Genomic DNA, 15,683 nt, shown 5'->3' with positions numbered 1-15,683 from the left:
AGGCAGTGCTGAGCTCTTAAGACCCAGAATGGTTAGCACACACCTGGAGGTAGTGCCAGAGTTTACTGAGAAGCAAACGGGGGCGGGGGGGGGGGGGGGGGGCGGGGAGGAAGACTGCCCAGTGCTCCAGAGCCTCCCCCTTAGGAGTCTTGACTCATTGATCCTGTCTTGACTCTTCTCTATCCCCTTGTCCTTCCATGAGAGGCTAGGAATCATTGCGGCCCTAGAACATTGTGGTCCACTCCCCTGAAGTCTGATTTTTAACAGTGTGGTATTATAATACTGTTGCAATGTCTTATTTTATATATCATCATCATCACTGTTATATGTGTGTTTGCATGATTGTGTATGAGGGCCAGCACACATGCTGTGATACATGTGTGGACGTCAGAGGACAACTTTGTGGAGTCGGTTCTCTCCTCTTCCACTTTACTTGGGTTCTGAGGAGTGAACCCAAGTCCTGTGCAGCAGGCACCTTGACCTGCTGAGCCCTCTCACTGGGCCTGTTTGACACTTTTCAGTGTTCTTTTTCTGATAATACCACATTCTTGTCCTTCATCCTCAGGCATGTGGCTAGAATGGTGACTTCATCCAGCCCAGTCCCCTCCTGGGGAGCCGGGCATGTTTTTCATCGTGAGCTAGCAGGTGGTTGACCTTGATTATAAAGGTGGTTGACCTTGCTCTTGTGTGCTGCTTTCTAGGGTTGATGGGTTGGTTTTTTTTCTCTATCACCGATAGATGATTTCCATTGACTTTTCCCCAAAGAGTATGGCTACTGAGGAGTCACAGGTAGAGTGACTTCCCAAGGTGTGTGGGGCAGAAGTGTTACACAAGTAGAATGATCCTAAAGGAAAGGCTTGTACTGATTCCTAAAATGGAAGTGGCATTGGACAGGGTCTTCACAGGACTGTACATGCCGAATATTTTCAGAGCACTTTGCTTATGGTTATTTGCAACAAAGTGTAAAGCAAATATTCAAAGACATCTTAGAGAAGATGGTTTGGAAGAGTCAAAGCTAGACACTATTGAAAATGTGGTTTATGGAATGCAAACTTCTATTGTGTTCTCCAGAGCAATCATATGGTATTAATTCCATCTTCCTTGCACTGGATTTTATTTAATTTTTATTATTTTTATTTTATGTTTATGAGTGTGTAAGTGCACCTGTGTCGTGCAGTGCCTGCAGAGGCAAGAAGAAGGCATTGGATCCCCTGGAACTGGAGTTACGGATGGTTATCAGCCTCTACGTGGGTGCTGGGAATCAAACCCAAGTCCTCTGCAAGAGCAGTCTGCACTGGATTTTTTAAGAGGAATTATTGGATGAGACAGTTTTGAATCCTGCTGTTAGATCAAGGGCTACATGGAAGATCAAAGGGACACATATTTGTTTTGTAAAGCAGGTGAATGAGGACATTGCTAGGTATATATCCTTTTATGAAAATAACTAATGATTTTGCCGAGATGAAAATTTACCATTTTATATAAAGTATAAAAAGCAACTCAAAACTACCTAAAGCAAGATCGACTTCCTACTCAGAGACAGCTTTGGATGTTACCATCTGAAAAGTTTGTTTTGTTCCCGGCTAGCCTCTCTTTTACTCCCCACCCCCTTTGCTCTTCATAATGAGCTGTTGTAAAGTAGACCTAGTACCTGGTCCCCACTTCTTCCCTTATCTTTGAAGGTGGGTTTTTTGGGGGGGTTTATTTATTTATTTTTTTTCTTTAGGAAAAATTTAAATGCTCACTAATGAAAAATAGATAACCAATGGAAAGATTTTTTTTCCGGGAAGTTAAAGACAGCTGTGTGTTCCAGCAGAGCTCTGGCTGGGGAGAAGCGGTGGGGGTATCACCTTTGGTGCGGTGGGCATCGTTCCCGGGTGCTATGCTGGTGACGTCAGCAGAGGCATCTGCGCATTCTTTATCCCCGCAAAAGCACCCGTTAGCCACATTGGGTTGGAGTAAGCAGAGCTTTCCTGGAGGAGCGCCTTCTCCCATAACCCCCAGCTTTGGAGTTCTTTTTAATAAGAAAAGGAGGATTTCGGAACTTATTTTCTGAAGGGAATGAAACAGTGATAAGAGGAAAATCATAAAGGAGCTCAGAGTGGGCTGGAGAGAGGGCTCAGGGGGGTAAGAGCACCAGCTGTTCTTGCAGAGGACCCAGATTCAGTTCCCAGTGCCCACATAGCTGCTAGTGACTTAACTCCAGTTCAGTGGATCTGACACTGTTCTTCTGGCCTCCATAGGTATTGCCTGACATGAGGGCATCTGCATACATGCAGGCAATACATTCATATATATAAAATATAAATAAATTTTAAAAGTTGCTTAGAAGGCACTAGATTCTTGGAGCCATTCTGTTTCTCTTTCTCTGTGACAGCTCATAAGAGCCATAGCCTAAGCCTGGTGGGAGCTGTAACCGAGTACAGTCTTTACCGCAGTACGGTGAGAGTCCATTGAAAATGCACTCAGGCTAAGATGGCAAAGGCTGCTTGCTTTCAAAAGGGCGAGAAATTCCATCTACGAAGATGTCGTACACATGGTGACTTAATCTGCTATCAACTTCAGAACTTCACGCTGCGGAATATACAAAGCACTGTGTATTTGCTACAATCTAATAAGTGAAGACCTTTATTTATTTGTATCTTATTTTAATATTTTCCAGAAATTGTGCATCTTTGACAGTTTTGGAACCCTGGTCTTTGCGGTATTTATGGGAGTGTGGGGTAAGTTTTTTTCATTTTTCTCATATAGTACATCTGATAATATGATACAGTTTTATGTAAGCCATCAAAGCCACCTTTATTGACTAAGCTTCAACCCCCCTGCAGCTCCTTTTGTAAGTGTCATTTCAATTTTCCTGTATGAAAATCTACCTTAAAATGTAGGGGACTAAGCAACAAACCTGGTTTCTCCTTTCATTCTTTCTCCACAATTCTCTGGGTCACACATGGCCTGGCTTGGCTGATCTCTTTAGTGAACTGGTGGCTTCACTGTAGCTAGATGGTCTAGCAGGAAGACACGTGACTCGGTCTGAGGGGCCCCTCCTTATGTCCCACGTGGTCTGTCACTCTCAAATAGTCCAGAGCTACAAGAAGCACAGGAAGGCAAGTTACAGCACATGGGATGTGAAAAACATTTATACAATGAAATATGATCATATCTTCCCCCATCCCCCCCCCAGATCCTAACATTTCTCCCTCCCAATTTTTTATCTTCTTTTTATTTTTAATCTTTTTTTAATGTAACACACTAAGTCCAATTAGTGCTGTCGGTATGAGCTGGGTGTGGGGCCATCTACAGGAGCGTGGACAACCTGCCTCAGTGGCCACCCCTCAGGGAAAAATGATTCTCCCTCTCCCATCAGCTATCAACTGCCAGCAGCTTCTCAGTTAGGACTGGAACGTCATGAACTCCCCAAACCATGCTGAAAGTGCAGCTAACCACCGCTGCTGTGAGTTCATGAGTGCAGCAGCTGTCCCGAGTCCAGAAGACTGCGTGTCACAGGACCCCACCCTGCCCTCTGCGTCTCACATTTGTCCTGCCTCTTCTTCTGCCCCATTCCTGGGCCCTGGTGGGGTGGGGGTTTGATAAAGATGCCCTATATAGGGCTAAACACTCAAAGTTACTTACTCTCAGCCCTTTCACTTCTTAGGAGTCTCTGCATTCACGGATGCCATTGTAAACAAAAGCTTCTCGAACTGCTGCCCAGGTCTATGGGTGTAAAATAAATATTTAGATGGCAGTTTGACAATATGGCCGTTTACCAAAGCAACAGTTGTAGGGTGTATGACTTCCCTAGTCGTGGACTTTTGACCTGGTTCACAGTACCAGACATGAATCCCTTCTGTGGAGCATGCCTCAAATCCAATGAGAAAGCAGTTGGTAATGTAGTAGTCACACGCTGGTATGACCTGTCCAGCAAGACCTGCCCACTGGTGCAGTAGTGATCTTGGGCAGTGTTTAAGCCTATGGTTGCCTCGTTTGCTAAGGTCCAGTCAGTGGCAGGAAGTCAGGTGGCCGAGCCTGAGTCATTGAGGGAGGAGACCATGGGGGCCTGTGTCCCTGGAGCTTTACAGCCTCAGTGTCTCTGATTCAGCATGCTTGGGACCGGAAGTGCTTCAGAACTCAGAGTTGTTGGCTTTCTTCTCTTCATATTTTTACTTGCATAGACTTTACCACAGGAACATCCTTAATTCAAAATGACCAAATCTAAAATGATCCAGAATCTGAACATTTTGAGTCTTGTCAGTTCTCAAAGCCTTTCGGATTTCAGGTTTGTAGATGAGGGGTGCTCACCCTGTGATGTACCAATTCCCACAGCTGGGAGCCTGAGAGGGGCGGGAGGAACAGCAATGCCGGGAGCATGAGTGAGCCTGCATCAATGAAAAGTGTGTTTCCGTTTGCCGTGGTAATAATAGCACATTCTCTGAAATAACAGAACAGGTGTAGTCCAACAGGTGTTAGCTGTGCATAGGAACTGAACACTATGTTTATCTTATTTATTCTGTGTAGCATCATTAATGTAACGAGGCAAGTATTTCCTTTAAATGCAGACTTTCAAATGTTTAATGGATATAAATGTTCTAATGTAGAAAGATCATTTCCATTTTCAAACGTAAATGAGTTTCCAATTTTATTGTGTAGGTTGAGGTCAGTAGAGTCAGGTTACAGAACATGTGGGGGAGGAACTGAACCATGTCTCTCGTCTTGAGAGACTCACGAAGATAGTGATTGAAGGGCTGGTCCGCAGTGGTTATACCTATCAAGAGCCACCAGATGGAAAACTGCAGGTTACCCAGCTGATTTGTAAACCTTTAAGAAATATCTGCAGACACTCTTGGGAAGAGTGAAGTGTAAGGTGACCAGACTTACCCAACAGGTAACACTGTCATTCAGACATTTAATGGGTTTTTACTGACATGAATGAATTAAGAGGGCTGGGGATGCAGCTCGGTGTAGAATGCTTGCCTGGTGTGAGTGAGGCTTTGGATCAGATTCGTGTATTATGACGGTCTGTGTTCTAAGCAATACATGCGTCACTTTTAGGAATAGCTTAGAGCGCTGTATGTGAGTCAGCGCTCTCCATGTTGTCTTAGCCAAAGCCTCAGCAAAATTTGTCATCTCCGCAATTCCAACAGAAGATATTTTAAATAAAGCAAAATACCTATTAATTTTGATACAGGAAAGACAAGCATCAGCTTTCCTCAGCTAGCCTTCCTTTCTCCGATCATTAACTACATCTTGTTTGTAGAACTGCCTTACGGATCAGGCTGATCTAACTCATCTGATTTTAAAATGCAGAAAATGTGTGAGTTGCTTAGAGCATCCCATGTACATCTTTAAGGATCTGTATTTTGATGAATTCTTTAAGTGCTTTATGTTGCTTTCCTTGTTACTTCTGCCTTATGAGAGCTACTGCTGGGAACCTCATTACAAGAACTCTGAAACTGCAGAGCTGGCAGGCAGGGGGCTCATGTGAGGTAACTCATCATCACCACGGTCCACTCCCGGAACGTTGCCTTTTGTGTAGAATATTCTGCACTCAGAATATTTTTCTGCTCTCTAGAAATCATAAAAGTTGAGGGAAGAAAAATCTTTATAATATATATATTAGAGATCATATGCTTACCTGGAAATGCCCTCGGTGTAGGCCAGACCAGCCCTGCCGACCCAGGGAGCCCTAAGCACAAGCTGTGGTTGAAGTAAATGTTCTCAACACCTCACCCTCCCCATTCTTCATCGCCCGGTTCTACCAGACTCTCCCTTAGGCTTAGGCTTTTGATTATATGACACCAGTTTTCACTTGTCACATATGAGGGCTTGGTTTTATGAGTGATTTCCAGGAAAGCGCTAGACTCCTGGGTCCTAAAGATATAGGGAATCAGAAAACTCAGCGAGCTGCACTGGGGGTCAGGAAACCAGCTGCAGCTGTTAGTCCCAGACCTGGGCTGCTTCTGCTGCTTGCTCTTCTGTCTCCACTTGAGTGACACACAGAGGCATCTGAGGAGCATGCTGAAAGTCATTTTTAGGGGCTGGAGAGATGGCTCAGTGGTTAAGAGCACTGGCTGCTCTTGCATAGAACCCAGGTTCAGTTCCTAGCAGCCACATGGTGGCTAACTGTCCTTAACTCCAGTTCCAGGGGATCTGACGCCCTCATCTGACCTCCTTGGGCATTGCATGATACAAATGCATTTACACACATGCAAGCAATACACTCATACACGTCTAAAAGAAGTCATTTCTAGTATCCTTCCTAGCTGCAAGAGTCTGAGTTAGTAAGGATAAGAGGCTGAGTTAGCTAATCTGCCTCATAAGACTTCATGAGTAATGAGGTCTGAAGAGTTAAGAGGCCTTTAAAGCACCTCAGACCTTCACAGCCAGAACGCCACCACCTGTCAGAGTTGTGTGTCTTACCCTCTCATGTTGCAAAACATAATACTCTACCCCTCTGAACCCCTTTTTGTGTGTTTGTTCACCTGAGGCATTATGGGGTGGGTCGCTAGACCCCCGGCGTGCTGTGTGCGGGCACCCTGGGGTCTCCGCCACACCTGGCTAGTCCTGGCGTGAGTCTGGCCGCAAGAGATGTGGGGAGTGCGCCTGGGCTCCCGGGCGCACTCACTCTGGATGTGGCCCAGGGTTAGGTGTGCGTGCACTCTCCCCGCGTGGTTCTGGTCCCGCTGGCTAGCCGCTGGCAGGCCTAGCCGGCCGCGCCTCTCTGGAGACGGCAGGTGCGCAGACTTCTCTGATGCTGGCTGTAGCTGATGGCTACACACTTCTCTGGAGCGGAGAGCTTCCTCTGCTACTAGAGTATTATCTAGTCGGAATCCCGCCTCTATTACACCCTTGTACCTTTCCTCAGGATTGCGGAGTTCCTGGCCAGTGAACTCCACAGGGAAGAGGCATGGAGGTGGCAAAAGCTGGGGTATCCGTGGGCCGATAATGGAGGAATAGCGCCCCCCGGGGAGACTGGATCACAGGATTTAGTGTTACAGCTCAAGACAAGTGACTCAGCTCAGATCTCAGTGATTCAGCTCCAGCTCCAAGTCTAAGTGATCCAGCTACAAGTCTAAGTGATCCAACTCCGAGTCTAAGTGATCCAGTTCCGAGTCTAAGTGATCCAGCTCCAACTTTATTGGGGTAAAACTAGGACTATTTATAGTGTAGAGACAGCAGAAGAAGTCTTAGCTGATAGGTACTTTTAGGATGCCTCATTTACATAGGGCGGTGGGCTTCTATCAGGCTATCAGACAACGCCTGATTAAAACCTGGTAACTCCTGTGCCAGAGGGCATGTATTTGTGGCGAGCACTTTAAAAGAAGAGTCAAGGAAGATGCCAGGAAGGCACTCTGCTATGAAAGGAATCTGCAGCACATGGTTTCCAAGCTCGTGAGCTATCCGGACATGAAGAGACTTCTACTTGCATAACAGAGAACCCGAACAAGGCATATTTTCTTTAGATGTAATAATACTATACTGATTAAGAGGAGAAGCCGGTTTTGATTCCCAGGACCCGTGCAGCCCTCCTTCAGCTCTTGTCACGTGTTGGTAGAAGAGGTGTAGCTGCGTGTGACTACCTGGAGCCTCCGGGTGTGGTGTTCTTATACCAAGAACTGTTCATTGCTGTAGCATAGGGAGGCAGCAAAGAATTCAGACCAGTAATTCCTTTCTGATCATGCTTGAGTTGTTGAGGGCTTCCTTCCTGGGATGCACTGCCATGTGAGTCCACAGTGACAGGTCCTTGGAGCACTCCAAAACACTGGGTGATTGCACCCCACAGAGACCTTGATTGTGTGTGAACCAAGGAACTTCCAAATACCTACCCCTCTTGAAACTCCCAGGGGTTTGCCTACAAGGTTGAAGATTTGTGAGCAGCTAGTTGGTTCCCACCAGGCCACTTCTTGCTCACATGGAAATCCTATCACTTTGGAGGTAGAACTGCCCCTGAAGTAGGCAGCTTCCAACCCTGTGTTCAAGTTCAGAGAGTAGGGCAGTTGCTTATGTTGCTTTTAGTGAGAAAAGTTTATTTTCATGAATCTGCTCCTACTGATAGAGTTGCTACATAGATTCTGAGTAAATGCCATGATTTTAATGGTGAGGAAAGAGGCGCTAAGGTAAATTAATTACATCCAGACTCAGATGCAGTGACAAGCATGGTGTTCTATAAGAAAACTCTGAGCAGTTTGACCGTTGTCAGCCCTTGGATCAGTAACAAAATGCAGTGTATATTTTCAGGTTCGTATCAGGCTTTTAGAAAGATGCACAAACGTTTATTTTGTTGATATAATTATATTTTGATATGATTATGTATTGTTTGGGACTCTGAAAAATAAGGATGGATTAGAAAATGTCAGCCCCACGGAGATGCATCTGATTTAAATGAATCATAGATCAAATGGGTTTAACAGCTAGCAAACACCCCATCCTAACACCCAAAAGCACAGTCTCAGTAGCCTATGGAACTTCCTCCAAAATAGGCCATATAATAGGACATAAAGCAAGTCTCAATAAATCTAGGAAAACTAAAGTGACTATAGGAAATACACAAGGTCTTGAAGATCAAAAGCACACTGTGAGTGGGGCATTGAACAAATCGAGATGAAACTAGAATCAAACATCATGAAAACACAGCACACTAAAGGATACAGTGAAAATGGTCCAGAAGGAAAGTTCATAGTTACAAGTGCCTCCATTAGAAAATCACTGAAATAAATAACAGCCGTGTACCTTAGGGCCTTGGAAAAACAAGAATAAGCTAAACCTCCAATCAGCTAGAAAGAAATAATTAAGATGAAGGCAGAAATTGATGGAATGTAAAAGGAAAATAATACAAAGAAACAATGAAACAAAGAGTTGGGCCCAAGTGGACTGACAGAGCAGGGTGGTGGGAGTGGACAGTCACACACAGAGGCCGGCAGGTGGTGTCAGCCGGGGCTCTGAGAGGACACGCTCCCAGAGGGGTCCACTCAGTTTCTATAGCATAGTTTCCTTCAATTCATTCATCCAGTGCACTGCTCATTAAGTGCCTACTGTGTGCTCGTGTTTCATCCTGTGAACAAAACAAAATCCCTGCCCACGGGAAGGTGACATTCTAGGTACAACAGACAGTAAGCCTACAAGTAAATGTAGGTCAGGCCTGTGCGCCTGCTGCATGTGTTGAAGAGAGGAGGGACTGACAGGAAATAAACTGCTCTTTTTCTACCTCTGCTAAGCACTGCTAAGTTGCAGCCCTGTCCCTCATAGCTGTTCTGTTCCAGTGAAACTGCACTTCTCTCAAAAAGAACACAGCTCTCACACCCTCTAACTGGGGTCACTTAGAAGTGTCTGAGGCCAGCATAGCTCATGTGGGCCACAAAAGCTGGTCACACAGCTTGTCCACAGAACGACCTAGTGTCCTGAAGGTATTCATCCAGTGATAGGCAGTTACCTCATTTCCCCATGGGCAGGTTCAAGGACACGCAAGGTCTGGAAGCTTTTTAGTGGAGCCAGCATTCTGTCTACTAAACCCTCAACAGGCTGAACCTGATTCCAGCCCCCAGGCCTTCTCTAACTTATTGAAGTAGTCATAACCAGCACAGCTGGGAAGTCAGTGCTTTAATCATTTAGCTACTCTTAAAGTATTGAGTTCAGGTCTGTCCCCCCCCTACATCCCAGCCTCTCCTCCTGTTCCTCAGGCTGTCCATGCAGGTCTACAGGACTAGGTCTCAACCCTAGCTGCTACTTAAAAATAAAAAAAAATTAAAAAAAAAAAAACAAAACCCTATGCTCAGGCCTCATTCCAGACTGGTTAAGTCAGAATCTCAGGGCAGGTTCCTGGACTCGGGGCTTTTTTAAAGCTTCCCCACAGCCTCTTATATCCAGCCTGGTAAGAACTACTAGGCTGCAGACACCTCATTTAGAGATTTCATCTACCCCAAGTCAAGCCCCAGCCGACACTTAAAACCCTGAGGACTCCTGATTTGGCCGGCACTCTCCTGACCTCTAGACTAGACACCTGCCCACTGGCCATCTCACCTGAGTAACCCACAGGCACCTAGTCATAACCAAACCAGTTATCTTCTGTCATGAGACCTGCTCCTCTTTACTACAATAGAGTCAAAGCCACTGCTGAAATCAGAAGCCCCCGCCAGCATTCTGTCCCTCTGGCCCCTTCTTCACACCTGTATCTCTTCAGTCCACCTCAACATTTCCTCAAACATGGTTCCTCCTCAGGTGCCTATGGGTAGGTTGCCCTGCGCCTGTGTTCACTCTAGACCAACTCCAGTGCCTCCTCCACCTTTATTAAACTCCTGACTCCTTCACGGTCCTCAGGACTCTTGTCATCTGTCCCTGCAGGCCTGCCACTCCTCAGTGTACCCTTCCCTCCCTCACAGCCAGAGCAGAGCAGTGCCCTGGCCTCTGTGACTTCATGTGTGGCTTTCTTAACATTCCACCTGCCACCTCCACCCCTCACCTGCTCATCTGTCCGAGACTTACCACATGGTGAGACCCTCCTGGGAGACTGTCCCCACAACATTGTTGGAGGTTGTGACTGTGTGTCCTGAGTAGCCTGTGCCCATCTTTGTCTCTAGTGCCTGTCACCCTCACACATGTAGGAGCTCCTTGAAGTAGAGGCTGTCTTTTTCTTTGTTCTTAGCATATAGTGGACACTTGAAAAGTAACTTTGAACAGAATGCTGGTAATTCGAGAATTTTTGTATAATAGGGTTTAGGGACAGCGGCTAATTAGAAGAGGCAGGGAATTACCCCAAAAATATTTCTTCGATTAACATTTAACGTCTGTCCTTAGTATTTTGAGTTACAGATTATTTTTAAAAAGTCCCTAATTTTTCATATTTATATAAGATTGAGGAAAATAGCGGTTTTCTATATGAAAGAATATTATTTTAGCTTATTTGGAAAGTACCAAAGTGTTCCTTTCTCCCCCAGATCCTGAGGAAAGAAGGAAAGGAAGGACAGAGGGATATATGGAAAGGCAGAGCAATGGCTGAGCTATGAACAGCTCTTGAATAATGAATTATTTGTGTTTTCAATTGGCAAAGTGTGGGTAGCAAGCGTTAGTGTTACAACACACAAGCCTCTGACCATCCTATCACCCCCCCATAAGCTATTGTATCTCACAATGTGTGTAAATTACCAACATTTTCTCTCTTTAGCTATATTAGGTCCCTTATAAATTAGACTGATTAATGCCCATTGTGGTGTTCTGGGCACCGCTGTTAAGGATGCACACGTCCCTTCTCTCATCAGTTACCTTGTTTTTGGAGTTTTGGAAGCGGCGCCAGGCAGAACTGGAGTATGAATGGGACACCGTTGAGCTTCAGCACGAAGAACAACCCCGACCAGAATATGAAGCCCAGTGCACTCACGTGGTGATCAATGAGATCACTCAGGTAGGAGGGTCCATTCGGGTGCACTGTAAAGATTCACTACTGGGTCCTCAACACTGCGGTTGACCGGATCATCATGGAGCTTACACTACAGATGCCTGGGCCCATCACGGCCTGGCTGAAGTGCTGAGTAGCCTGGGTGTGTCCTGGGCATTGCTCCGAAGGTGCACATAGGAAACAGTTGTGATCCCTTATTTTACAATAATAGTGAAAATGCAAATAATAATAATAGATTATGACACGGTTGTCTAAGGGAAGCTATGCTGGCCTTTCTAGATGATGCTCAGTCTTCACAAGCAGCTTCGTTACAGTCTTGGCACTCGACCCCCTCAGTCACTGCCCCACCTGACCAGGATGTGCACAAAATAGTGGGGCTCTTATTCTAAAGTCAAGAGGTTGAAAGAGGGGCACACATGTTTAGGAGCCCGTGCCAGCACTGCAAGGCATTTTACGTCACTGGAAAATGTACTTGCTGCCACTGCTATGGCTGACAAATAATAAATAAAGCCATAAATCTCTGTATATATTCCAAACCCTCCAACAGCTGATTTCTGAGTCTTCTGCAGTATTTCAGTTTCTATCAGCACAAGAAATTTAGAGCTGATTGTACTTGAAGTCATCGGCATGGGAGCAGTGGGTTTTGAATAGGAGTTGCTCCTGGAAGGGAAATTCTTTTACCAAGTGCATCTGAGGATGTCCAGCTATACAGTCCATTACTTGAACTCGTGGTTTACAGAATGTTGGCACTAAAAGGGACTGGAGGGGGCAGTTCAGCACCCTCGTTGGTTTGTTTTTTTGTTTTGTTTTGTTTTGTTTTGTCTTTTTTGAGACAGGGTCTCCCTTTAGCCCCAGCTGTCCTGGAACTCACTATGTAGACCAGGCTGGCCTTGAACTCACAGAGATCCGCCTGCCTCTGCCTCCCGAGTGCTGGGATTAAAGGCATGCGCCACCACGCCTGGCAAGCACCCTCGTTTTAGACGCTTAGTAGAAATGAGGTTAGGTTCTGAGTAGAGGGTGATTTTTCTCTTGGAATGCAGGGAGTGCTCATGCTTCCCATTCTGAACAGCTCCGCTGTTCACTGGAGAGGACAGGTCAGAGCCTGCCTTGCTAATGGTAGATGTTCTGGTACGGAAGCTTGAAGCTCAGACAAACTGAGATGTTCGTAGTGTGTTTGGAATGCTGACAGGAGCCTGTAGTATCAGCAACCTGCAGAGTATCCTGAAGCAAAGACATCTGCTCATTTAAGCCTTCCAATTTTATATTTAAAATTGTCACCTAATAACAATTAAATTCTCATTGACAGGCTACTTGTTCAGAAATTCTAAGTGAAACCGCACTTGTCTTTATTTCCTCCTCATTTCACTTTTTGAGCCTGGGTCTGGACCTCAGTTTCCTCATCCATAAAATGGGAATGATAGGGTTGTTTCCACGTTGTTGTTATGAGGGTTGAGTGAGTTCTTGCATAGAACCCACTTAGCAGAGTGTCTGGCACAGAGTAAATGCCATCTAAGGCTGGCGGCTAGGACTGTACTCTGGCCGCTCTTCCGGGTCAGCTGGCGGCTAGGACTGTACTCTGGCCGCTCTTCCGGGTCAGCTGGCGGCTAGGACTGTACTCTGGCCGCTCTTCCAGGTCAGCTGGAAGTCTTGCTTTCTTCTCTAGGTAAACTCAAGACGGAAACTTAATTCATTGGTATACCAAATTAATATGTAAGTCTCAGGCTGAGAACACAGATGGGGCAGCTGGTATTTATGAAGTCCTGTGAGTCACTGCCCTTCCCCAGCTCAGGTTCACTATCACAGTGATTTCTAAAGCCAGGGTAAGCCCAGGAGTATGGCACAGCCAGACACCTGGACGCCTTGCCTTGGCCTTGGTTGTGGCAGAATGCGTAACATCCGAATTATTCCCTACACTCATTTAAAAAAACAAATGCTGGAACTGAGGTGTGGCTTGGAGCAAGAGCACTTAACAGACAGGTTTGGGGCCCTGGGTTCAATACCCAGCACCAAAATGAATAATTAATAAATAAATGCTGCACTTAGCCTTGTGTGTCTGAATTATTAACAGCTCAGGAGTAAGGACATTGTACTTACAAACTTAGTTTTTTTTAATTAAGCGTGAGCTCTGTTGACACATCAGGAGTTGAACACCGTTACTGGAATAATACCCATGACTAGGTGTGTCTTGTTGATCAGGAAGAAGAACGCATCCCTTTCACTGCCTGCGGGAAATGCATCCGAATGACCCTGTGTGCTAGCGCCGTCCTCTTCTGGGTAAGAGTCTCTCACAAAATTTATTTTTGAGCAGTTTTTAATTTTTTTAGTACATGGCAGATTTTTCAGCATCTCATTTTAAATACCAAGGAATATGAAAGCCAGGTGTGGAGACAATGTGGCTGCTCTAGCGGTGGTTCCCCAATGCTCCTTGTGCTGCTGCGTGGTCAGAACACTTCCTGCCCAGGTGGCCCTTCCTGTTCCTTCCACCCGTTGGTTTCTGACATCAGGTCAGCAGGTCAGGAGAGCCCAGCTGCTGGAAGGAGAGGCACTGACAATTCTAAAAACTTGCCACAGTTAAGTTTCTAGGAAGCTCATAACAAAAAGGTAGTAGGGACTACCCAAAAAGGAAGGCATAAAAGTAAGGGAGAATGTAGCAAGGAAGTTTGAAAAGTGGTTTTAGATGAAAACCAGGATTCAAAATGAATTCAGATGAAAAGACAAAAGTGTCAGGATTTTTACAAATGGATCTGAGTTTATTGTTATAAAAAAATCACGTTAGTGATATAATTTAGTGAGAGTTTTATAGGTTCAAGAATGAACACACCAGGGACTGGAGATGCTTAGCAGTCGAGCTCTGGCTGCTCTTGCAGAGGACCCAGGCTCAGTTCCCAGCACCCACATGGCAGCTAACAACCATCTGTAACTCCATTTCCATCAGATCTATGCACTCTTCTGGCCTCTACAGGCATTGCATGCATGGGTGCACTTTTGTACATTCAGGCAAGTCACTCATACATATTTAATTTTTTAAAAGAATAAATAAGCCGGGCATGGTGGTGCATGCCTTTAATCCCAGCATGCGGGAGGCAGAGGCAGGCGGATCTCTGAGTTCGAGGCCAGCCTGGTCTCCATGGTTTATCCTGGACTGCTGGGGCTACAGGGAGACCCTGTCTCAAAAAGACTAAATAAATAAATAAGTAAATAAATAAATAATGAATTGTGACACCCAGATCTGGACACTGATATGATAAGATTTCATCCTTAGAAGGGAAGGATTTTTAAACCACGGAGTGATTAATGAATGGCTACGGGATGCTTGCTGGCTATTGGGGAAAGAAAAGTCAAGGCCATACTTAGAATTTCAAAGCAGGTTTTGAAATGTTAAACCATAAACTAGAAACAAGTATGAGTGAATGTAGTCCATACATCTAAAAAGACTTTCTAAACTTCATCAACCATGAAAGATATTTCAGAGAAAAATATTTAAAGATTTCTGTGCATTAAATTTAAACAAAATACTGGAAGAAATATCTGTTACCCAACAGGACAAAACCAGAGTTAATACCTTTAGTTCAAAGCCCAACGAGCTGTGAGGAAGCACCACAGACCTCCATAGAAGAGACGGCACAAATATGTGCCACCAAATTAAAATACAGCGGCCAGTCGGCATGGAAACAACCATGAAACCACAGTGGTAATTGAGTGACTGTACGTCGTCGCCCTGGGATTCTGCTTTTCGCTCCAGGAAGGGTGAAGTGCTGCAGCCACAGCCTCTCCCAAGGGGCAGGGGAATTCATATGGCTCCAGCTTTCCTAGAGAGCAGGTCGACAGTGTTTCAAGATATGCTCAGAAAGATTTGTATGCTTTCACCATCAATTTGGTTTTCAGACACTTTTAATCAAGAAATATGTCAGCGCCTGGAGTGGTAGTGGCACATACCTATGTAATTCCAGTACTCAGGAAGCCGAGGCAGGAGGGTAGTGAGTTAGAAATCAGCCCAGGCCACACAGTGAGACCTTGTCGGAAGGGGACAATAAAATGGTAAGGAGAGGTAAGATTTCTTCACGGATGTTTATTACATTTTATAACACACAACCCCCTATACACACATGAATATGTCCTACTTTAGATTTACCATACAATGGACTATTATACAGCTTTGAGAAAGTATGATCATGGAATTATTCTGTGATACATGCGATACTTATGGTTTATGATGACTTAAAGGGAAGGATAAAAATAAACTGGTTAACTGGTTTTAAACATGCAGACAAGGCAGAGTTCTGAAAGAATTTTACCTCTC

At 45.2% G+C, this 15,683-nt stretch overlaps 1 protein-coding gene across 1 annotated transcript in view; it reads left to right on the top strand.

Moving 5' to 3' along the window:
- Ano6 (anoctamin 6) overlaps positions 1 to 15,683 on the top strand; it is a gene marked incomplete in the record, with an annotated part of 184,263 nt that overhangs the window by 138,646 nt on the left and 29,934 nt on the right. Inside the window, 3 exon segments of the mRNA XM_017796495.2 lie at positions 2,663 to 2,723; positions 11,247 to 11,389; positions 13,580 to 13,657. Of these exon segments, the coding sequence (XP_017651984.1) occupies positions 2,663 to 2,723; positions 11,247 to 11,389; positions 13,580 to 13,657 (282 nt within the window).

The sequence above is a fragment of the Nannospalax galili genome, unplaced genomic scaffold (genome assembly GCF_000622305.1).
Source record: "Nannospalax galili isolate Female #2095 unplaced genomic scaffold, S.galili_v1.0 scaffold232, whole genome shotgun sequence".
Lineage (NCBI taxonomy): Eukaryota > Metazoa > Chordata > Mammalia > Rodentia > Spalacidae > Nannospalax > Nannospalax galili.
The sequence above is the reverse complement of the archived record's forward strand: the minus strand, read 5'-3'. Positions and strand labels throughout refer to the sequence as shown.